The sequence below is a fragment of the Eutrigla gurnardus genome (genome assembly GCF_963514095.1).
Source record: "Eutrigla gurnardus genome assembly, chromosome: 12".
Classification (NCBI taxonomy): domain Eukaryota; kingdom Metazoa; phylum Chordata; class Actinopteri; order Perciformes; family Triglidae; genus Eutrigla; species Eutrigla gurnardus.
In genome coordinates, this window is record NC_139926.1 from 9,319,063 (window position 1) to 9,343,572 (window position 24,510).

At 40.1% G+C, this 24,510-nt stretch overlaps 1 protein-coding gene and 2 pseudogenes across 4 annotated transcripts; all 3 read right to left on the minus strand.

Moving 5' to 3' along the window:
- Positions 1–1,594: 1,594 nt before the first annotated feature.
- LOC311022376 (trace amine-associated receptor 13c pseudogene) lies at positions 1,595–2,620 on the minus strand (annotated as a pseudogene). The gene is made up of 2 exons: positions 2,514–2,620; positions 1,595–2,378 (listed from the first exon to the last, which is right to left on the minus strand). The product of its transcript is annotated as a trace amine-associated receptor 13c pseudogene (transcript).
- Positions 2,621–5,655: 3,035 nt separating this feature from the next.
- LOC311022377 lies at positions 5,656–6,698 on the minus strand (annotated as a pseudogene). The gene is made up of 2 exons: positions 6,126–6,698; positions 5,656–5,667 (listed from the first exon to the last, which is right to left on the minus strand). The product of its transcript is annotated as an uncharacterized misc_RNA (transcript).
- A 4,854-nt stretch (positions 6,699–11,552) lies between these two features.
- Positions 11,553–15,159, minus strand: LOC311022078 (uncharacterized protein). 2 transcript variants are annotated; one of them, XM_084023103.1, is made up of 6 exons: positions 15,097–15,159; positions 14,860–14,989; positions 14,495–14,624; positions 13,868–14,073; positions 13,303–13,445; positions 11,553–12,844 (listed from the first exon to the last, which is right to left on the minus strand). In XM_084023103.1, exons 1-6 carry the CDS (start codon positions 15,112–15,114, stop codon positions 12,773–12,775), a joined length of 699 nt encoding a protein of 232 aa, XP_083879229.1. In that variant the 5' UTR covers positions 15,115–15,159; the 3' UTR covers positions 11,553–12,772. The 2 variants fall into 2 exon arrangements, with proteins under 2 accessions (XP_083879229.1, XP_083879228.1); XM_084023102.1 differs by having other exon boundaries at positions 11,554–12,844; positions 13,279–13,445.
- Positions 15,160–24,510: the final 9,351 nt, after the last annotated feature.

A 24,510-nucleotide genomic window follows, 5' to 3' on the forward strand; every position in this document is an offset into this window, starting at 1 on the left:
GTGGCTGTGGCTGAGGCCTGGGCTGGTAGCTTGGCTGTGGCTGAGGCCTGGGCTGGTAGCTTGGCTGTGGCTGAGGCATAGGCTGGTAGCTTGGCTGGAACTGCGGCATGGGCTGGTAGCATGGCTGTAGCTGAGGCCTGGGCTGAATGCATGGCTGGAACTGCGGCATGGGCTGGTAGCTTGGCTGTGGCTAAGGCCTGGGCTGGTAGCTTGGCTGTGGCTAAGGCCTGGGCTGGTAGCATGGCTGGAACTGTGGCATGGGCTGGTAGCTTGGCTGAGACGGCGGCGTGGGCTGGTTGCTTGGCTGTGACGGTGGCGTGGGCTAGTTGCTTGGACGGGCGGGCCTCCGCTGGAACTGGTGACGGACGGACGCCCGTCAGAACCGATGTGAGCAGCATCGGGGAGGCTCGCTTCCTCGTGCCGCACCTCCTCGAGGCCGGCATGGGCATGTGACTAAATGCTACTGATAAATTTAGCCTTACGAAAACATTAAAATGTAGCACAGTTGTAGTTACAGAGACAATAAGTCCTTGTATGTGAGTTGAACATGCTGAAAGCAACTTTTAATGTCTTAAACCATGAACAAACATTATGATAGCATAATATTGAAGACTGTTATATTTGATTCAAATTAGGTTTTATGCTGGATGCCCTTCAGATGAACATACACTTTAAAACTATAAGAACAGTAAGGTGATCTTGAGTGTTCAGAAAGTTCCCCTTAAATAAAATCATCATCATCATCATTATCAATATAATATTTTGTTATGCTTACGAAACCCACAATATGCTTTTCTCTCCATCACTCTCTCTTTCATTAACACACACACACACACACACACACACACACACACACTGACCCAAGCCCAAGGGACATAATTCATGTCAAACCCTTAACACAACAAACATCCACATATAGCCTACTTGTCTCTAATCTCAGAGGGCTCATTCCAAGCTGGTGTTAAGAAAATCATCCATCTTCCAAAGTAAACATATGTTCACAAACATATGATGCAACCTCATCTGACAAGACCAACAATTGCACACAGTTCTCGGTATATAAAAAGAAATGTTTATGACGTTACAAGGCAATCACCGGGTTCTCGCCACTATTATGTCTACTGCTGTGCGCCCTGACCCTGTTTTGTGATAGACATGCCTAAAATGTGCCTACAATTTCTATAGTAATAAAATATCGGCATTATAATTATTATGACTATACGCACGCACAGCGCATGATGAGCGTGGTGGGAGTGGCGGCGCTGCTTCTGTCATTGGGTTGTCAACTGACGAAACTTGCACTGAACCTCCCCTAACGCATTAAAGGTGAGGAGAGGAGCTAATTTGATTGGTGAAGATCTGAATCGGCTGTGTTAATCCCAGTCCACACCTTGTCTCCTCCTCTTCTCCCACTCACGCCTTCTTCTCCTCCCTCTTTCCCACTTGCGTGGGTGGGAGTGACGGGAGGCGTGCCTGCGCTAGACGTATAGTATAGTTATAGAAGTATAACACAGTTTAGTTCAGTGGCTATACAAGAGCAAATACATTTCCATCTTCATAGAAAGTAGTATTGATGTTCCTCACCAGCCTGTCTCTACACTATTTTAGTATCACAGGAGTTTGGTTGAAGTATCTTACATGTTGCAATGAGTTTAATAGATTTTCTGAACCAGGGGTAAAAAGAGACATAGATTACTGGGTTTAGACAAGAGTTACAATAGAACAGCCAAGTCTCTAAGATCAATGTTTTTTGTTCGTTGAACATGGCATAGTAATATGGGACAAGACATATCAGAAACGAGATCACAACAACACCAAGAGTCCTGGCTGCTTTCATCTCAGATTTCTTAGCAGTTACACCCATTGAATGCTGTTGTGCAACATGAGACCGCATAGCTTGAGCCTGAGACACAGCCACCACAAATATTCTCACATGTAGAACTATGATGACAGTAACAGGGCCAACAATGGTTATGACAAAGTCAACAGGTCCTGTGATAACTGTGTGGATCATTACACACTCTCCATAGCAGGAATTCTGTGAATAAGGTTGCCTCAAAAACTCATATAAAATGACTAAACTATAAAGTAAAGAGCAAATCCAAAACAGACAAATACACACTTTTGTTCCATTCAGAGTAACTCCAGTGGTGTAACGTAGAGGGTGACAAATAGCCAAATAACGATCAAGTGATATGAGCAGCATATTTCCAACAGAAGAAGCAGTGATAACATAACCTGCATATTGAAACAGAGCACACATTAGTTCACCCAGAAACCAGCAAGCCTGAATATTACTCGGCATCAGCAGGAGTCCCACTAGGAAATCTGAGAAAGCTAATGAGAGGATGACGAGGTTGGTGGAGGTGTGGAGCTGCCTGGAGAAAAAGAATATAATCACTTAGAAAATGATCATCAACATCAATAGTACAAACTGCATTATTATGGTATTAACTGGAACACTCATTCATTCATATTGGAAATATTAATTCATGCTGAGAGTGTTACTCTGCCTGAAGTGGGAGATAGAGATGATGACCAGCAGGTTAAGAGCTGCAGTGATCGGAGAAATGATAAACAGCAGAATGTCAAGGAGCATGCCATTGTACTGAGACGGCATGGGTTTCCTGCAGGAAATGTTGAGGAGTAGTGGAAAGCAGAGTTCAGCTCCTTCTGAAAGCTCCATCTTCAGTGAGAGGTAGTGAGAAGCTCTCTGTTTGCACCACAGATGTATCTCTCGTCTCTGCTCTTATTATTATTTCTCTCCAGCAGAGACTGAAGTCCCTCCCCTCATTTAGTTTAGTTTACTTTCCTCCATCCCTCACTTGGTTTGTTCTAGCATAGACAACTTTACTTTTTCGGGGATTGTGGTTACCATTTTATCCTTGCTGGTTAAGTAAAATGTACTTTTAAAACAAAAACAAAAAGCTGAAAACATTTTCAAGGTAAATGTAAAGGCAACATACTTCTGAACCGTCTTTTCACCCATATTACTTACTTATTCTTTTGGGAGTCAGGCTGCTATTTAACTAGTTTAAAGGTTGTCCAAATTATACCATTGTTTAATTTTCTTGGTTCATCACCTGTTTTGACTGGGAACTATTACCGTAAATTCTATAATAGTGGCGGGCCTTGATTAGTTTATTACTATTCTATTTCTTACTGAAGTATTCATTGCCTATGGGTCATTCCGTTTCATTTCATCAAATTTCTGAAAATCTTCCCACCTGACCATCACAGAATTTCTTGAAAAAAATCTAGTTTAAAGATACACTTGTTAATAGGAAAAATCCAAAATATTAGGTCTCTACTGTCTACAGTTTTCTCATGAAACATCATTGAATGAAGGGTATACTTAAAATGTGGCTTGTTGAAATAAAGTAGTACATTTGAAGAGTGCCTGAGCTCCCATTTTTGCAGATAAAAGACTTCTATCACTTCTGCCTCTATCTCTGGTGTTAGCTTAAACAATCTACAAAATATGGTTTCTCTCAGATGATTAGTTTCACAGATATTAAGGCTCAAAAATGGAAGTAAACACATCTTTGCCCAACTTCAGAGTGATATTCCAAAAAACTGACAAGTATCAGGTCCATCTTACTTTTTTTGAAAGATTAAATTCTTGTTAAAATCATATTAAAAAATTGGGAGGGTGTTTTGCCTCATTTTGTCGCAGTGATTTTTTAAAATCCTGATATTGGTGGGGTTTTTGTGGCTGTTTTTGGTACTGCATGTGATGTTTACTAATAGCCTACCAGTAAACATCACAGTAGTGCAATTCAATTGTGTCTTTTACCATTTACCAAAGACTTACATGTGACTAAATGCTTCTGATACATTTAGCCTTACGAAAACATTAAAATGTAGCACAGTTGTAGTTACAGAGGCAATAAGTGTCATGATCTGTGTTTTTGTCGTGTTCTGTTTCCTTGGTTTTGATTTCCTGTTTTATTTTGTCCTCAGTGTCATTTCCTGTCACGTACTTCCTGGTCCTTGTTGTTTCCGCTGTCTTGACTCCCCCACCCTCTCGTGTTGATTACCATGCCTGCCCTGATGTGTTTCACCTGTTCCTCGTCAGCTCCCTGCCTCCCTGTGTCTCTTGTTGGTTCATTGTCAATGTCGTTGTCGATGTTGCTGTCACTGTCGCTGGTCATTGTCTTCCCCTGCATGCTGCACCACGTCTCGTCTTGGATATTTTTGCACCTCGTCCTGCCTCCCGTGTCCCTTCGTGTTTTGGTTCCCTTTTGTAAGTGTTTCTTTGACGGTCATGTTTTTGCCTTTGTGGTTTTTGGTTGATACTTTGTTCTGGTCTTAGTTCTTGTTTTGTTTTTAGTTTATTATTTAAATAAATCTTTCTTTTCTACTGCATTTGGGTCCTCACCTCCTTTTTCGAGTCCACGTCTTGCCACGAACCTGACAATAAGTCCTTGTATGTGAGTTGAACAACTTTTAATGTCTTAAACCATGAACAAACATTATGATAGCATAATATTGAAGACTGTTATATTTGATTCAAATGAGGTTTTATGCTGGATGCACTTCCAGATGAACATACACTTTAAAACTGTAAGAACAGTAAGGTAATCTTGAGTGTTCAGAAAGTTCCCCTTAAATAAAATCATCATCATCATCATCATCATCATCATTATCAATATACATTTGTTTTGTTATGATTACGAAACCCACAATATTCTTTTCTCTCCATCGCTCTCTCTTTCATTAACACACACACACACACACACTGACCCAAGCCCAAGGGACATAATTCATGTCAAACCCTTAACACAACAAACATCCACATATACTTGTCTCTAATCTCAGAGGGCTCATTCCAAGCTGGTGTTAAGAAAATCATCCATCTTCCAAAGTAAACCTATGTTCACAAACATATGATGCAACCTCATCTGACAAGACCAACAATTGCACACAGTTCTCAGTATATAAAAACAAATGTTTATGACGTTACAAGGCAATCACCGGGTTCTCGCCACTATTATGTCTACTGCTGTGCGCCCTGACCCTGTTTTGTGATAGACATGCCTAAAATGTGCCTACAATTTCTATAGTGATATAATATCGGCATTATAATTATTATGACTATACGCACGCACAGCGGGTGATAAGCGTGGTGGGAGTGGCGGCGCTGCTTCTGTCATTGGGTTGTCAACTGACGAAACTTGCACTGAACCTCCCCTAACGCATTGGACACGTGAGGAGAGGAGCTAATTTGATTGGTGAAGATCTGAATCGGCTGTATTAATCCCAGTCCACACCTTGTCTCCTCCTCTTCTCCCACTCACGCCTTCTTCTCCTCCCTCTTTCCCACTTGCGCTGGTGGGCGAGACGGGAGGCGTGCCTGCGCTAGACTGCGCGGTGCACGAAACTTGCCAAGTCCAGGCGGACACACCCCGTCGGCGTGGCGTGGCGCAGGTGCGCTGCGCGCTGACTACGCCTGGTCTACGAAACTAGGGCCCTTAGTGTTTAGGCATTCAGAATTTTTTTTTAAGTATAACACAGTTTAGTTCAGTGGCTATACAAGAGCAAATACATTTCCATCTTCATAGAAAGTATTATTGATGTTCCTCACCAGCCTGTCTCTACACTATTTTAGTATCACAGGAGTTTGGTTGAAGTATCTTACATGTTGCAATGAGTTTAATAGATTTTCTGAACCAGGGGTAAAAAGAGGCATAGATTACTGGGTTTAGACATGAGTTACAATAGAACAGCCAAGTCTCTAAGATCAATGTTTTTTGTTCGTTGAACATGGCATAGTAATATGGGACAAGACATATCAGAAACGAGATCACAACAACACCAAGAGTCCTGGCTGCTTTCATCTCAGATTTCTTAGCAGTTACACCCATTGAATGCTGTTGTGCAACATGAGACCGCATAGCTTGAGCCTGAGACACAGCCACCACAAATATTCTCACATGTAGAACTATGATGACAGTAACAGGGCCAACAATGGTTATGACAAAATCAACAGGTCCTGTGATAACTGTGTGGATCATTACACACTCTCCATAGCAGGAATTCTGTGAATAAGGTTGCCTCAAAAACTCATATAAAATGACTAAACTATAAAGTAAAGAGCAAATCCAAAACAGACAAATACACACTTTTGTTCTTTTCAGAGTAACTCCAGTGGTGTAACGTAGAGGGTGACAAATAGCCAAATAACGATCAAGTGATATGAGCAGCATATTTCCAACAGAAGAAGCAGTGATAACATAATCTGCATATTGAGACAGAGCACACATTAGTTCACCCAGAAACCAGCAAGCCTCTGTTAAAAGAATATGACCCGGCATCAGCAGGAGTCCCACTAGGAAATCTGAGAAAGCCAATGAGAGGATGACGAGGTTGGTGGAGGTGTGGAGCTGCCTGGAGAAAAAGAATATAATCACTTAGAAAATGATCATCAACATCAATAGTACAAACTGCATTATTATGGTATTAACTGGAACACTCATTCATTCATATTGGAAATATGAATTCATGCTGAGAGTGTTACTCTGCCTGAAGTGGGAGATAGAGATGATGACCAGCAGGTTAAGAGCTGCAGTGATCGGAGAAATGATAAACAGCAGAATGTCAAGGAGCATGCCATTGTACTGAGACGGCATGGGTTTCCTGCAGGAAATATTGAGGAGTAGTGGAAAGCAGAGTTCAGCTCCTTCTGAAAGCTCCATCTTCAGTGAGAGGTAGTGAGAAGCTCTCTGTTTGCACCACAGATGTATCTCTCGTCTCTGCTCTTATTATTATTTCTCTCCAGCAGAGACTGAAGTCCCTCCCCTCATTTAGTTTAGTTTACTTTCCTCCATCCCTCACTTGGTTTGTTCTAGCATAGACAACTTTACTTTTTCGGGGATTGTGGTTACCATTTTATCCTTGCTGGTTAAGTAAAATGTACTTTTAAAACAAAAACAAAAAGCTGAAAACATTTTCAAGGTAAATGTAAAGGCAACATACTTCTGAACTGTCTTTTCACCCATATTACTTACTTATTCTTTTGGGAGTCAGGCTGCTATTTAACTAGTTTAAAGGTTGTCCAAATTATATCATTGTTTAATTTTCTTGGTTCATCACCTGTTTTGACTGGGAACTATTACCGTAAATTATATAATAGTGGCGGGCCTTGATAAGTTTATTACTATTCTATTTCTTACTGAAGTATTCATTGCCTATGGGTCATTCCGTTTCATTTCATCAAATTTCTGAAAATCTTCCCACCTGACCATCACAGAATTTCTTGAAAAAAATCTAGTTTAAAGATACACTTGTTAATAGGAAAAATCCAAAATATTAGGTCTCTACTGTCAACAGTTTTCTCATGAAACATCATTGAATGAAGGGTATACTTAAAATGTGGCTTGTTGAAATAAAGTAGTACATTTGAAGAGCGGCTGAGCTCCCATTTTTGCAGATAAAAGACTTCTATCACTTCTGCCTCTATCTCTGGTGTTAGCTTAAACATTCTACAAAATATGGTTTCTCTCAGATGATTAGTTTCACAGATATTAAGGCTCAAAAATGGAAGTAAACACATCTTTGAGTGATATTCCAAAAAAACTGACAAGTATCAGGTCCATCTTACTTTTTTTGAAAGATTAAATTCTTGTTAAAATCATATAAAAAAATTGGGAGGGTGTTTTGCCTCATTTTGTCGCAGTGATTTTTTAAAATCCTGATATTGGTGGGGTTTTTGTGGCTGTTTTTGGTACTGCATGTCCTAATAGCCTACCAGTAAACATCACAGCAGTGCAATTCAATTGTGTCTTTTACCATTTACCAAAGACTTACATGTGACTAAATGCTACTGATAAATTTAGCCTTACGAAAACATTAAAATGTAGCACAGTTGTAGTTATAGAGGCAATAAGTCCTTGTATGTGAGTTGAACATGCTGAAAGCAACTTTTAATGTCTTAAACCATGAACAAACATTATGATAGCATAATATTGAAGACTGTTATATTTGATTCAAATGAGGTTTTATGCTGGATGCACTTCCAGATGAACATATACTTTCAAACTGTAAGAACAGTAAGGTAATCTTGAGTGTTCAGAAAGTTCCCCTTAAATAAAATCATCATCATCATCATCATCATCATTATCAATATACTTTTGTTTTGTTATGCTTACGAAACCCACAATATTCTTTTCTCTCCATCGCTCTCTCTTTCATTCACACACACACACACACACACACACACACACACACACACACACACACACACACACACACTGACCCAAGCCCAAGGGACATAATTCATGTCAAACCCTTAACACAACAAACATCCACATATACTTGTCTCTAATCTCAGAGGGCTCATTCCAAGCTGGTGTTAAGAAAATCATCCATCTTAACCTATGTTCACAAACATATGATGCAACCTCATCTGACAAGACCAACAATTGCACACAATTCTCAGTATATAAAAACAAATGTTTATGAAGTTACAAGTAATTTAAATCTTAACTTGGTTGCTTGGCATTCTTAACATTTAGACCATGTAAGTCTAACTCCACGCTTTGATTGATGGATTAATGAATGCATAATATAAAGTAATGCGTTTCTAATATTGAAAAATCTATTTTCCATAAACTTATGACCTGAGGTTCATTAGAAGAGGCCTTTTTTTTTTTACAGATGTTCTGCAAACAGATGATTAATCATTCATACATGGTCTCCTTTGCAGCTCTTTGCCTTTGAAACATGATAGGGAAACCCAACATTGAGCTCAATAGTAAAATATAAAGGAGAAAGAAGTATAAGGTATTTTATATATTTGTGACTCATATATGTTTCAGAGAAAAAAATATTCAGGCAGTTTATAATGAGAGGGGAATATCTGAGCTAACTGAAACTGATGTTATGTACTCATTTAGTCAAATGTTATTGGCATAATATTTTGTAATTTAAAGTATGTTTTTTGTTATTTTATAATATTAAACAGCATGTATAGAGTACTCCATATACCTCTTTTATTATTTTTATTAGGTGGGTAGAGTAACCAAAAACTTTACTCGAGTAAGAATATTAAAACTTTAGAATAATATGACTCAAGTAAAAATTAGTCATCCAAATAGTTACTTGATTAATAAAGTATTTAGTGATAAAACTACTCAAGTACTGAGTAGCCAAATATAGTGGAGTAAAAGTAGTGTTTCTTCTTCTTCACAAATATACTCAAGTAAAAGTAAAAGGTATGTTGCTTTAAAACCACTCTTACAAGTGTAATTTATCCAAAAAAGTTACTTTAGTAAATGTAACAGAGGACATGTAATGCATTACTGCACACCTCTGGGTGTGGGAGATAGAGATGATGACCAGTCTTTGATTTATATATTTAATTAAGAGGCATTGTATTCAATTAATGTATGTTGATTTGATTTATCGAAAAATGAATGATATGGAGACAAATGGATGAATTGTGGATTTTTTTTAAATTGTTTTCCTTTTGTAGCTAGGCAGCAGCTATCTGGATTACATCAAATAATTAGAAAAAAAAAAAATGTCTGGCGCCCGATTCATTTTTTAAACTCTGGGTTTGAATATAATCCATCCATCCATCCATCCATCGTCTACCCCGCTTTATCCTGTATTCAGGGTCGCGGGGGGGCTGGAGTCGATCCCAGCTGTCATTGGGCGAAGGCAGGGTACACCTGGACAGGTCGCCAGTCTATCACAGAGCTAACATATAGAGACAAACAACCATTCACACTCACATTCACACCTACGGGCAATTTAGAGTCATCAATGAACCTATCCCCGGACTGTGGGAGGAAGCCACGCTTACATGAGGAGAACATGCAATCTCCACACACAAGGAACCTTGGACCCTCTCGCTGTGAGGCGGCAGTGCTACCCACTACACCACCGTGCAGCCCCTTGATTATAATATATAATAGAACATACTGTATCCTTATACCTACGCTACACTGTGCAAGACCTTGATTCAGTTTAATTACATGATGCAACTATCTATGCAGTTAGAAATATTTTACATTATGATAAATCTCTTTAAAATATGCGCTTAACAATTAGAATAAGGAACTGTAGCTATGTGTGTGCATTTGTTTGATTCTTTTGACGTTTTCTTTTTTACATTGGCATTTAAGGATGACAGCTGGAATGTTTCCATTGAAACAAGTGACGTGACGTACTTTTGTTTCGGTTCAGACAGCTCCACACCCTCACTAGCGTGTTTGCAGTCTCACCAGTACACAGGCCTCCAGACACGGATTACGGTTGTGTTGTTTTTCGTCATTCCCCATGTCTTACATGGCTCAGTGAGTAGAGTGGATAGTCCTTAACCATTAGCTTGACGATTTGATTCCCAATTCCTACTGGTCTTAAGCGAAACACTGAATCCCAAGTTACATGAACTTAACATTTTGTGTTAATTCCAGAAGTCAAACTTCATGTAACTGTATATGAAGATTGTCACAAAGTTTTCATACATTCTCTTGTTTTTCTAGAACCAGGGAAACCCTGAACAGCGGCTGCAGTACGTCCTTCATCTTTGCATCTTTTTGTAGCTCTATGTGGTTTGTGGTACGTGTAATACTAGGCATTACAATAAGAGTGTGTAAGGATGGTCATGTTTAGGAAACCAAGCTTTTTGCTTTGAACTTGACACAACCAGCGTTCCCTAGGAAGCCCTGTGTGATATGGTTAAGAGCAAACATAATCCACGACAAAATATGTTTCTCTCTAAATGTAATTTAAGTATGACAGCTTAAATGTTTCCATTCAAACAAGTTGCATGACACGCTTTTGTTTCCGCTTCAGACAGCTCCACACCCTCACTTACATGTTTATAATCTCACCAGTTCGACGGCTTCCAGTCACGTTTTACAGGCCGGTTTTTGTTGTTCTGTTACATCAATGCAACATGCTGCTGCCCTTTAACCTTACATCAGCCCAGTCTCATGGCAGGTCGTGGAATAGTCACCAAATGCAATCCATTGGTTTTCCTGTACAGGCACTCGACTTGTCCATACTTCTGGACTTTCAATCACAAGACTTATCGAGGCTGTGCTTCCAAATGTGTTGTTGTTAAGTGATTTGTGTTGGTTTTCCTAAAACGTTCCCTTTGAGCGTAATGTTGTCCCGACTGAAATGGTTCAGGCAAAAATGATGCTTCTAATTGAAACACATTAGCTTGAAAGTCGTGCTCAGCAGCTCAAAATGAATTTGAAAATGTGTGCCCATGTGCACGAATCCTGAAATTTTAGGTTTGTGACAATATCACAAACTGCCATGAGAGTCAGTTGTATAGGTATAAAGTATATTCGATAATGCTCTACCTATACTTGTATTTTAGACGATTATAGAATGTTTCCTTTTTCGTTTTGTACAGCACTTCATGTATGTAAATGTGTCTATATGAATATTGTTAAACAAGTTTATACTCAAATCTTTTGTTTTTCAGGAACCATGGAAACATAATTGTGTTCCTCTATGTACAGTACTGCACTATAGAGATGGATTACATTAAAGTCTCTTTATCTTTTTTTAACTTTTCATTCAGAAGTATAGTTTTTAACTTTTCCTTTATCATTTTATTGATGATTTAAGACACATTTCAGACATCAGGATAAAACAGACAAAATTGTTCATACATGCATTCGGGGGGGAGGTGGTGGGAGAGTCCATGTTCATCAGTTATGTATGTATTTAAAATCCTCCTTCCTATCTTTCGCTGTTTTATTCAATGGCAGAATCACTTTGGTGAATTGTAGCAGGACTCAACCTTGTTCCCATCTTGAAACACCTCCAATTCAGGAGCAGGTCCATCCACAAAGGGATGTGTAAAAGCATGAATCTGCCAATGAATAAATGGATGGACTTGCAGATGCAGCAACATAAAGTAGGTTTAATGCCCACCCGATGGTAACTCCCTCAGGTTAAAACAGTTTGCTCCGTCAGCAGTTAGCATCGTTAGCTGCTAGCTTCCACATCTCTGTGTTCAATGTCAATGGAGGCAGGCTATCCTTTTTTGCGAGACAAAAAGGTTCTGTTGCAGGTAGTTTGAAATTACGATGCTACTTCTAGGCTATTAGGTTAGTTTTGGTCGATACACAGCCCTAGTCTCCTGGCGCAACCAGCAGCCAGTAAAAATGTATATCAATAAAAAGTATTATATTATCCTCATTTCCTCTCTTTTTCTAGTGTTACCCTTTAATTATCGTATGTATTCTTGTCAATGTTGCGAGGTCAAATCTATTGATCATACCACAAAGTTGTTTGCTGGTCCAGGGGCCACTGACAGCTCCTGGAGCTTCTCTATTTTTCCTGTTCTGTTTACTTTCCCCTGGTATTGTGTAAGTCATGGGCCACCATGTCATTCAATATTAAGTTATTGAAAAGGGGTAGTTACTGAAATGGGAGAAAAAAAAACTGTTCATTAAAGTTGAACCAAACAGTGGCACCGATTCATTGATGAGGGTATACATAAGGATGATACAGCTTCCATTACTTTTTGAAAGTTAAAAACATTATAATAAATTGTACATATATCATTATAACACAATGGATACAGACACATTCCATACACCTGTAAAAGCACAGACAATAGATGTACAGCAGGCAGAATGGTAACTATTGACAGTCTTTGTCTCACCCTGGTGTTTATCCCCGGTATTGGAGGAGTTTCCAACTGATTTGGCATTGAAGTGCATTCAAAGCCCATGAAAAAGCAAAGTTTACACCCTCATTACACTTAGCATGAGGCCAGCTGTGAAGAAATATGAGTAATCTACCAATCCATGGTTGGAGAAGCTTTCCTCATTTCTACGTAGGTGGAGTTCTCGGGATCTCTGCTGCTGCACTGAAACACAGAAACAGAAAAGTAACACATTCGTTAAGGTATTCCTTTAACAATGCTGGAGATAGAGGTATTACTCTTGAAAAGACAATGTCACAGGTTCCTCTAGCTCCGATATGCAGACAGGCTAATTTTCCTTTCTAAAAAGAAAAGAAAAAAGTACTAGTTATAGCTTCTTTTGATTCAACGCAGATTAGAGTAAATAGATAAATTGCATGAACAAAGATAGTAGAAGTGGGAGCGTAAGAATGTTTATACATAATATTGTTTCATATTGGCTCTCACATAAATGGTGATTGGGTGACTATGCTTATGTCAAAATATTATGTTATTTACAACATTGAGCACTAATTTGCTGTATTCCATGTAGTCATATAGATGGACAATAGTATATTTTATTTTCAGAGACAGACAGTCAGACAGATACCAAGACATACAGTGAGAGTGGCTGTCAGACAGACCCTCAGTCTGATGTAGAAGGAGGTGATGACACAGCTGTACAGCAACGTCAGAGCCAGCAGACCAATCAGAATCCACCGGAGGTGTTGAGACTGAGAAGGTGGTGGATGTGGAGGGGGAGGTATGCCAGGTGCTTCCTTTTGACCTAATAATACATAATATTAAAAAGTGTAGTAGTTCTCTGTTTGTACTTTGGTTTACACACTAATACAAGGTTGAAGTGTTTGACCAATAGCACAAACTCAAATGGAGTTCCAATCTAAATGTCAAAACACCAATAATGAACAGAGAAGTTTGATAAAGAAATGTTATATTTAAAATGAAATAGAAATACATGTTAAAGTCCCTTGCTTTCAAATTTGAAGTCACAATACTATTTCATTCAGTAATAAAATACAAAAAGGTAAATAACTGTTGTTTACGGAGCCCCGGAGAGGCCATCCAGAATATAGCCTATATATATATATATTGAGGGCACATTTTAGTACATTAAAATGTGCCCCCCCCTCCCCTCTTTGACTCTAACTTTGCATTGGTACTAAAAATCATCCAAAGGGTCCAACATACCTTGCTGTAGTAGTGTTGGTGCTCCTGTCTTGGTGCAATCGATATCATCTTTTTTCACTGTGAACTCACACTCATATTTCATTTTCATGGCCTCTGGCCCGATGTTGAGTATGATAAAAAGCCACTTTTTGGGATTCTCTGCATGCATGGTGATGTTCTTACAGTCTGTCTGTTTCTTCTGACAGAGTAGTCTAGGGCTGCCTGTTCTGAGAGCAGACGGAGATATATTAGACAGAGTATGTCTCCCACCTAGACCTAGTCTAGTGTTCAAGTTTAGTTGACGAATTAGAGATACACTTATTCCAGAGGCCAAGAGGTAGAAGACTGATAGCAAACTAGGCCAAGAAATGGACCGACAGAAAAGGGCAAACTGGCATTTTAGATGAATTAAACAAAGAAAGTGTTAAATAGTAACTTCCCATAGTGCTGATTTGCCTATAGAAGTCAAGCTACATGTTTAGTAGTAGCTTTAGTTTAGTATGTTTTTAGAAATTGTATTTAAACATTCAACAACCACATCGTTGGTTTTCATTCTTACACCTTTTAATTGGGGTTTAATAGTGATTTAAAGTTGCACGTTGGGTGATGTGTTCATGCAGATAAAGTGGTGCTGTGTTAAATACATACAGTGGAATGGCGTTGAGTCGAACATCTTCCACATCTTCCACAGAGCTGACATTTGCAGTGTGTTCGCAGCTGATAGAGGCTGTCCCATCTGGGTTTATAGTCCGGCTCTTTGGCTGAATCACCTCAAAACCTGAAGAATGAAAATGATTCACCTACTCATGGAAAACACACCAAGCTGTAGTTGTTGTTTTTTTTTACCTTTTTCATGAGAAAATCGTTTACAATTTAATTTAAAAATATTTTTTTTTTCAGTCTGTTATAATTTTCCCCTTTTCTTGTAATGGATTGAACAGATTGTTTTTGTATTCAATATTTTAATACATAATGTTCCTATAGAATATAGATGGTGAAATGGAGAGTCCTACCATGGCTTGTGTGGAAGATGAAGTTCAAATAAGTTGTGAAGATGAGGAAGGTATTAAAGATGCAAGCTGTCATCTCAGCTTTCTGCTCCGTCTCCTTCACCATGGCGAAAATTGGATAGAACAGAACAACCTATCACAGCACAAGACATCACAATCACAAACGCCTCATTCTGATACTGAGCTATTTATTCAACAGGAAAAGGGACATTTTGAGGTGGGACTTGATGCTGATCTAACCATTTTCTCTGTTTCCATGGCGCATTCATGTCACTGCTGCAAGAACTCCATACTCAGTTTCAACTGTCACTCAAACTGATGTTGTTTGTGTAGTTTGTGTGGGAGGGGTTTCCTGTGTGTCATGCAATACCTATGAATGTCATGGTTTTTTAGAGACCAACATACATTGTAAATAATTTCCTGTAGAGCAGGAATTAAATTTGTCTGATTCAGTGGAAAATGTCATACTTTAAGTTTACTTTTTGTACCTAAAAGTAGCTCTTCAACATAAAATCCTGAAAAATTTAAGATACTTTGATGATATATGTAAATTGCAGCAATACCCAAACAGCATGAATCCTTAATTTACATACACAACCCATTAGTTGAGTTGTTATTATTAATACTAATTAAGGGATATTTTGCATTTCTATTAGAACATCTTTACATGTTTTAATATTCAAAAAACATCATTTCTGAATGAGCCTGTTTTCACCCTCTGTCTGAAAAGCTTTAGGTTGAAAGTGACTTGGAGTTAACATAGACTAGCAAACCTATGACAAGACCTCCTTGGATTACAACTTTAACACACTAGATGTTATTAGAAAGCTTAAGGAATACAATGGGAAGCAATTGACCCTTTACTAAGTCCCGCCCCTCAAAAGCAGACTGACCGATCATAGTGTAGCATCGGCCATCTACGACCAGGATCCGACAACCATCTCCCTCTGGTCAAAAGACCCTGATGCATTTCATTTCTTCCTTTTCAAGCTGGTTTTGTGGATATGGAGCTAGTCCTGGTTAAATGTTGTGTAATCGTGATACTCGATAACCTGGAGAGCCCGGGAGGAGATGAACGTTCCATAATGAAGGGTCAGTTGAACTGCCTGGTTGTCATAGCACTGAAAACTGATATTTGACAGCAACATCTCCAAAAACATTGTCCTATTTAGCAAAGCAGTGGTAGTAGAAGTTTTTAAATGCTTTAAAAAAAAAAGGTTATTATTTAACTTTGAACTTTAGCGAGGCTAATTACAGTATAATGTTAATTATAACTTTATAGCTTCATAGCTTTGATTCTAGCATAACGGAAGTATAAAGGACAAGAAAGCATGCATGAATAGATGAACCCACAGTAGTTAAGTTAAGATAAGTGTGACAGCAGGTGACTGTTGCCAGATCATTATCATTAAGTGAAATAGGGATTTAATATATGCATTTTGTATTCAATGGCTGCACTTGGTGTCTGAAGAAGTGTCATTTTTATAAAATAAAACAAAAACTTAGTTTAAGTTGCTCCTTACACAAGCAATCACTGCATGATATGGTAGCTGCATGTGTCTTTCCATTATCTTTATCACAATGAGAAAATGAGTCCTCTGATTTTATCTGGCATAGTCAGCAGTGTTAGTCCACATCCTGTTTTGCACTTGGTTTTTCAGAGTTTGTGCTTCTGTGAAATTGTTGTGCATGAGCGTGTGAGACCAATAGAAACCACAGACATAATCGGAATAAGAAGCCTGAAATGTGTTATCTGCCTGATTGGTCCATCCAGGTCAGGTCCTTCTTTGAGAGAAGATGAGCTGAAGACCTAATTCACTGTCCTTCTGTCAATAACTGGGTTGTGTTCTTTTTCATTTATTTCTGTTTAAGGCTGTACAACAAAATCATCTTGCTTGTAATCTTTGCTTGTTTCCTTAAGTGTTGTTATTAGTCAGTATAAAACACTACTGGAAGGATTGCCATAAGATTTCATACATCTATAGGCCCCAGAGGATGAAGCTTATTGACTTTTTCCTCCATCGCTACCACAAGGTTGAAGCTTGTGGTTTTTGGGCCATTTATGTTTCATTTAGCAAATGTTGGCATGTTACAACGCTAAACTAAGATGTCGTACATGATAAACAGTATACCTGCTAAACATCTGCATGTTAAATTGTCACTGTGTGAATGTTTACATACTGACGTAAGCAAGTAGCACAAAGCATGTGGTTCCGATGTAGAGCCAGCCCGTTCTCAAGTCCCGCTTTCAAGTAACTACAATGTAAACCCATTCAATTTCAATTCAATTCAATTACATTTTATTTATAGTGTCATCACAACAGAAATTATCTCAGGACACTTAAAGGCGCCATATGTAAGAATGTGGCCAAAAACGGTACGACACTCAAATTCAAAACACTGCGGCAAGTCGTATCCGCCTCCCCCTCCACCTCTTCCCCTCCAGACTCGAGGTTGCCAGAGCTGTTGGCGTATCCTCCATCAGCAAGCTGGACGGCGGTCGGGGGAGAGACGCACACAATGATTAAGTGGATAAACCAGGGGTGTCAAACTGATCCAGTAAAGGGCCGTGTGGCTGCAGGTTTTCATTCCAACCAAGCAAGAACACACCTGACTCGACTTATTCACCTACCTGATTGGCCTTCACACCTTGATTGGTTGGATCAGGTGTGTTCTTGCTTGGTTGGAATGAAAACCTGCAGCCACACGGCCCTTTACTGGATCAGTTTGACACCCATGGGATAAACGGTCCGTGTACGTTGCGGCCATCCGACTTTCGTTTTGAAGTTAACAATCGCAAAACGGATAACGAGTCGTTTCCCGTTTTTCGCTTCAAAATAAAAGAACGAAAAACGGAAAAATGACTCATATCCCGTTATTCGTTTTAAAAAAACGACTCGTTAACTGATATTAGATATTGTGTTTATGAATGGGATTCGGGGATGAAATAACAGTGCCATTTTTCATTCAAGATTTTGCCGTAGGCTACGTCTTTTTTACCCAGAAGGCGCTGTTATGCCGCGAAATTACCTGAAAGCCTACTTTGAGACATTTAGGGGGAGCTCTGAAACACTGTTCATAAACGCTCTGACAGCGTCTGACGCTCGCGTTTTGAAGTAAACCCACTGTTTTAAACACGCACCAAAAGCGTTATGACGCTGACATAAAAGCGGAGCCTCCGCCTCTTCACCGCCGCCACTCAGCTGTTGATCCTCGGTGACTGCCGGGGTCTGCGCTCTGACTGACCGGGAGCCGCTCCGTGAGTCGGTGTCCAGCTCACAACAACAGCGATTCATTAACATAGTGTAGAGTTATGATTAGCGTAATGCGTAATTCTTTCCTGCTTCCTAGTGTTGCGCAGCCAGGTTTTCAACCTGCGCAAGGCTGGGAAAGAGCACTCGGATGCCGCGGGGAGGCTGATGGGGGGCGGATGGGAGGGGGTGCGGCCGCAATGTTTGTTTCTATGATCGAAATGAATAACGTTACTCGACAGTTCAAAGTATTCTTAATGTCCATCCCCGTCAAGCTATGATGCTAACTTAGTTAGCCAAGCTCAACTTACCTGTCTAGGAGAAGAGTAGCCAATTCTGCATCCGATTTCAAATTCCCCTCAGCTTTCAACTGTCTCCACCGTTCAAATGCATCCCCTATATCAGGTGTGTCAAACTGATCCAGTAAAGGGCCGCTGTGGCTGCAGGTTTTCATTCCAACCAAGCAAGAACACACCTGATCCAACCAATCAAGGTGTGAAGGCAAATCAGGTAGGTGAATAAGTCGAGTCAGGTGTGTTCTTGCTTGGTTGGAATGAAAACCTGCAGCCACAGCGGCCCTTTACTGGATCAGTTTGACACACCTGCCCTATATAGACCCTCGCTTTGCCTCGGTTTTTATCTTGGCGTTTTTGTGAATCATAACGAGCTCTTTCGGGTTTCGTTGCCTCCGCCATTGTAGCTCAGTCGAAACTGGCAACCCGTGGTTGCTCGGCAGCAATGATTTGTAGACGCCAGTGGGTGGCGCCACGTGCCAAAACATGTTTTCAAAACATAAACATGATTTGCGGTCCGCAAAATATTTTTTTAAATGCAAATATTTTGGCTGTACTGTCGTTGTTGGTGAGTTCAGTATGTTATATGATCATTATTCCTGAGTCTCTATGACATATTAGGATGATTTTACGGCCAGTTGCTTTAGATTTCTTACATATTGTGCCTTTAACACATTGAGCAGGACTAGAATACTGCTCAAGATTTTCAGAGTTAATACATTTTCAAAGTCCCAACATCACCAGGGGCAAGTGTAACATCGATAGTGGCGAGAAAGAAACTGCCTCAAAGGCTTTTAGGCAGAAATCTCGTGCAGACCAGGCCCTTGGGTTTGGTGTTGGTAGTAGTTTATTAGTGTTAGTAGTATAGTAGTAGTAGTAGTAGTATTACAGTAGTGGTAGTATTAACAGAAGCCATAGTATCAACAGCAGTAGTCCATGGCGGCAGGCACAGCCAAGCTGAGATGGATCCATCCGTCAGCACATCCGTCAGGACCTCAGTGGACTCTGCTGGACCAGAAAGCATAGCCAGACTCCCGGGAGTAATCAAGTTAGTAACAGTAGAGATGCCGATTTTAGTCAGTAACTTTAATCAATAGTCAGCTGCCTTACTAGCAGTGAGAGTCAAACAAGAACACAGTGTCGGTGCAGTCCTGATCAGGTTCCACCACGGTCCAGGCAGACCGGCTAGATGAGAAGGCACATGGACTCCGGGGGAACATACACAGAGAGAGCAAGAGAAAAAGGCTCAGTGTGTCACTGTAAATCCCCCAGAAGTCTAGGCCGATAGCAGCATAACTAAGAGCTGGTTCAAGTTAAACATGAGCCAGCCCTAACTATAAGCATTGTCAAAGACTGTTAAAAGAATTTGTGCGTAAACAAATAAATTCACCCAAGGAGGAGATCAGAGACAGAAGTAAAGTCGACGTCAGACTTGAATCTTGTACAAGGAGGAGCAGTTACAATGCAACAACGTATGAGGATGCTACAGAGAAAGTGCTCAAATCAGTGTTGTGACTTGAGTCTTTTAAAGGTCCAGGAGATAATGCGTCATTGACAACATGTAGGGCAAGACATCATGTGCCCAAGGTCCCCCCGATTGTAATTAGCTGCTTCAAACGATGGTTCTATATCTTTTAGGTCATCAGTGGGTATATTAAGGTCATAAACAGTTCAACACATACATACTAAGGCCATAAACAGTTCGATACACATAATAAAGTCATAAACAGTTTGATACGCATACTAAAGTCATGGACAGTTCAATACATGCTTTAGATATGGGGCCTCCTAAGACGCGGGACCTCCTAGGTCACCGTGGATGTCAAAGTCGTAAAACTACCGCAACCCTTTTCCGGCCATAACAAAGAACACTAGAATCATGAGGTTATACAAAATTCTTCTAACAAAGACGAAAGTTTTAAGCTGAGCTTGATAGCTGAAAACCTGGCACCTGTTCTACATTTGGAGACTGTACACTCTTAGAAATAAGGGTTCCAATAGGGTTCTTTTACAAGGGCTGAGGTTCTACCTGGAACCATTTGCTTCTGAAAAACCCTTTCCCGAAGAAAGGGTTTTTCAAGGGTTCTTGGTAACACTAAGGGTTCCAGTAAGAACCATTTTGATCCAGAGAACCGTTTTTGGAAGAAAGAGTTCTTCAGGGATTGTTGGAAGCATGGATCCTGTGTCACCAGGGACATACTTCCTGATAACACTTACCAATAATGGTGCAAAATAGAATTCCTTGTGACTACTGATACAAATACTTTTCATATCCATTTTTTTGTTTATTTGTTTTTTTCTTCTTCTCCAGATCCTGTTGATCAAACTGCAACATAATTGCCGATCTTGGGATTTGAACACCTGCCACCCAGTCACTCTGGCAGTAGTGACTGAGCTAACCTGCTAGCTGGGTGGAGTCATCAGGTCCACCATACTAGTCTATCACCTTACACATTCTGATCAGACATACACATAATGGCAGTCCTGAAACTGAAATGTTCTGTTACCAATTTATTTTCACAACCATTAATTATAAGAAAGCAAGACCTTCATCAGCCAATCTTGTTGACCCAGGCAAAGATTAGCTGTGACTGGGATTTTAACCCCCACCCTCCAAATCCAAAGTCTGTACCATTACCCACTGAGCTATCCAGGAGAACGTGTAGAGCAGGGACTCCTCTGACTTGCCACACTCACTCGCACAGCCAGGTTGACAGCTCCTTCATGTCAGTGGTCAGACAGAGAGAGCTGATCATGTGTCTGTTTAGCTCTGTCTGTATAATGTGTGACTTCTGCTTTTAGGTCACAGGTTCAATTCCCATGTTGAGAGATATCATACCTGGCTGAATGCACTTCCAGACAATTAGCTCAGTTGGCTAGGAGCTGGTTCTTGATGCCAGACAATGTGGGTTCAAGCCCCATCAAGGGTGATAATGGTAATACATCAAAATAGCTTGTAGTCTTTGTGAAACAAATGTACAACATTTTAGAGTCATGGTAGATGATATTTGACAAAAACATATCAGAATTTTTATCCCAAAAACTGATTTTTTTTTTTATGGTGGTTTCAAATCTGCCTGTGCCACAGTGAATGGCTTACTCAGTTTGTGAAGCCACAGTTGAGTTGCCATTTGCCAATTAACTCAGTGTGATAGACAATGGTCTTTGGTTCCAGACATTGTGGATTTCAGCCCCAACTGGTGCAAAATGTGCAACATTACAAGGTCAACTGTCTTGCCTTCCTATTCTCCTGTTTGTTGCTCAGAATTGCCTAAAGTTGCCGGACCCGACCCATTGCTGCGCAGCAGCTATAATTGTGTTTATTTTTTAAAGTTTAGTTACACTACTCCCTTCTTCAGGAGGAAATTGACACACAGCAAAGAAGCAGCCAGGGAAATTGAACCCTGGGTCCCTACAGCAAGGATACTTGCACTACACTACTCACTGGACAAAGGCTTTTGTTACAAGTCACGTGATCTAGAGATACAGTTTGAAGTTGTGAGTTCAAGGCCTGGTTGATGCAGAGTGACCATGTTAATGCCTACTGAGGTGATGTGTGGATTAGTGACGGACAATTTGAAAAATATTAAACACAATTTTACTCATGTATTTGTCTCCTCCTCATACTTTTCCATGATCGGCCTCATCCCATGGCTGCTGTACCCTGCTTACTGGCTTAGTCAAGTTGTGAAGCTGCACATAAGTTCAGTGATAGAGGAAAGTCTTTGACGTCAGAGGCCAAGCCTTAACTGATGAAAAAAATCATATTGTAACAATGACTTTGGGGCTACTACATCGGGGTTTGTTGATGCCGGGAATTGAACCTTGATCTCCCAGGGGAAAGGGCAAGGTTTGGTGTGTTGGCCCTGGGAGCTGGCCCCATGGTGGCTGTCATGTGTGAGTTAAGAGCTGGTTGCCCCATGGATTGCACCATATGGTCTGGTCTTCCCCCTCTACAAACCAGGTGTAACATACCAATAGTGATTACTGTGAACAGAACAGAGCAAAGAAGAACAGAAGAGAGAGAGAACAGAAGAAACTTCAGAGAATCAAGGTGAACTAAATATAATATCTTATTTCAGCATGCTAGCTGAGGACTTTTATGGTGAAAGGTGGACTAAGCATTTGTTTCTTGTTATGTTTTGTTCGTTTGCTTGTTTGTTTGTTTTCTTGTAGAAATGACTTACACACCTTGGACGAAAGCTGAAGTGTGCCATTGGCTTGAAAAAGAGGGTTTTGCTGAGATTTCCATTATTACGATACGATACGATACGATAAACTTTATTGTCCCGTTCAGGGAAATTTGTCTTGGACACTGTAGCTGCGCCATAAATGCCTTAACGGCCACAATGACAAAAACAAACAACAAAAGAACAATACACCTCAGCCATATTAATCCAACAGCATTGCACATATCCCATAACATAGCATATATTCCATAACATAACACATATTGCACACATCCCATAACATAACACATATTGCACTCATCCCACAACATAGCACATACATACACCTCATAAATTCACCATGGTAAGAGCACTATAAGAGTTATTGCACAGACTCGTTAAGAAATTTGATAGAAGTTGGGATAAAAGAATTCTTAAAACGGTTGAGTTTACAGCGAGGGACTCTGTATCGTCTACCTGAGGGTAGGAGGTCAAACTCTGAGTGAAGGATGTGGGAGGGGTCATTCACTATCCTCAGGGCTTGTCTAAAAACCGTTTGCTCGTACATGGACTGCAGAGTCTGATTGTCGCTTTTCCCAATGACCTTCATGGCTGTGTTTACTAGGCGAGCAAGCTTAGTCTTTAGTTTTATGGAGAGTTTGCCATACCATGATGACATCCCATATCTGATTAAGCTCTCAAGCACTGCCTGGTAGAATAAAAACATGATATTTTTGTCTACCCCATATACTCTTAGTCTGCGTAGAAAGTACAATCTCTGCTGTAGACGAGAACACAAGTTATCCACATGCACATACCAACTAAAGGTGTCATCTAAATGAACTCCAAGGTATTTGTAAGAGCTGACCTGCTCAATGGGGGAGTCATGTATGACAACAGGACTATGGTCCCCTACTGATCTAGGGTCCAGGACCAACTCTTTAGTTTTTTTAACATTCAGATAGAGGTAGTGAGCATCACACCATTGCACGAAGTTTTCTATTTCAGAGAAATAGGCTAAAGTGCTGGAGTCTTTGTGCAGTAGACTAAGGATGGCGGTATCGTCAGAAAACTTAAAAACAAGGTTCCCTGTGTGGCTGTTTGTACAGTCATTAGTGTACAATGTAAAAAGGACCGGGGAGCTCACACAACCCTGTGGGGCACCTGTGCTGATAGATTGGCAATCTGAGAGCGTGTTATTGACTCTCACCTGCTGACTTCGATTGGTTAAAAAGGAAAAATACCACTTGATTAAAAAAGGATTAACACTCATCTGCTTCAGTTTAGAAATAAGCAGATGGGGTTGAAGTGTATTAAAAGCCGAGCTAAAATCAATAAATAAGATCCGTGCATATGCTTTTGGGCATTCCAAGTGCTTGACAGTGAAGTGAGTGATGCTATTAATGGCATCATCAGTGCCCCTCCCTTGCCTATAGGCAAACTGGTATGGGTCAAGTGCCAAGTTGACCTCCGCTTTAAGCACAGATAGCATGTATTTCTCAAAGCTTTTCATTACAATTGAAGTCAAGGCCACAGGTCTGAAATCATTATTATCAACTGGGCACGGTTTCTTAGCTACAGGAACTATGGTGGATTTTTTCCACAAAGCAGGAACAGTGTGCGAGTCCACAGACCGCTGAAAGATGGGGCACCAAGCTGGAATAAGCTCTTCTGCACATGTCTTTAAAAGCAGTGCAGAAATGCCGTCCGGGCCAGTGGATTTTTTAGTGCACACATGTTTAAATATAGACTGAATCCTGAGTATTATTGTTACAATACGTAAAATTTTGAGTACTTGTAACATAACACTGAAAAGTATTTTAACATTATTTAAATCAATGTGAAAACTGTGTGGGGTTCCCTCACTTTCTCATGATTCTGTTCCACTGTCACAATTACTACGTACAGTATGTACTCTGATTCCTTTCATTGGACCATGCA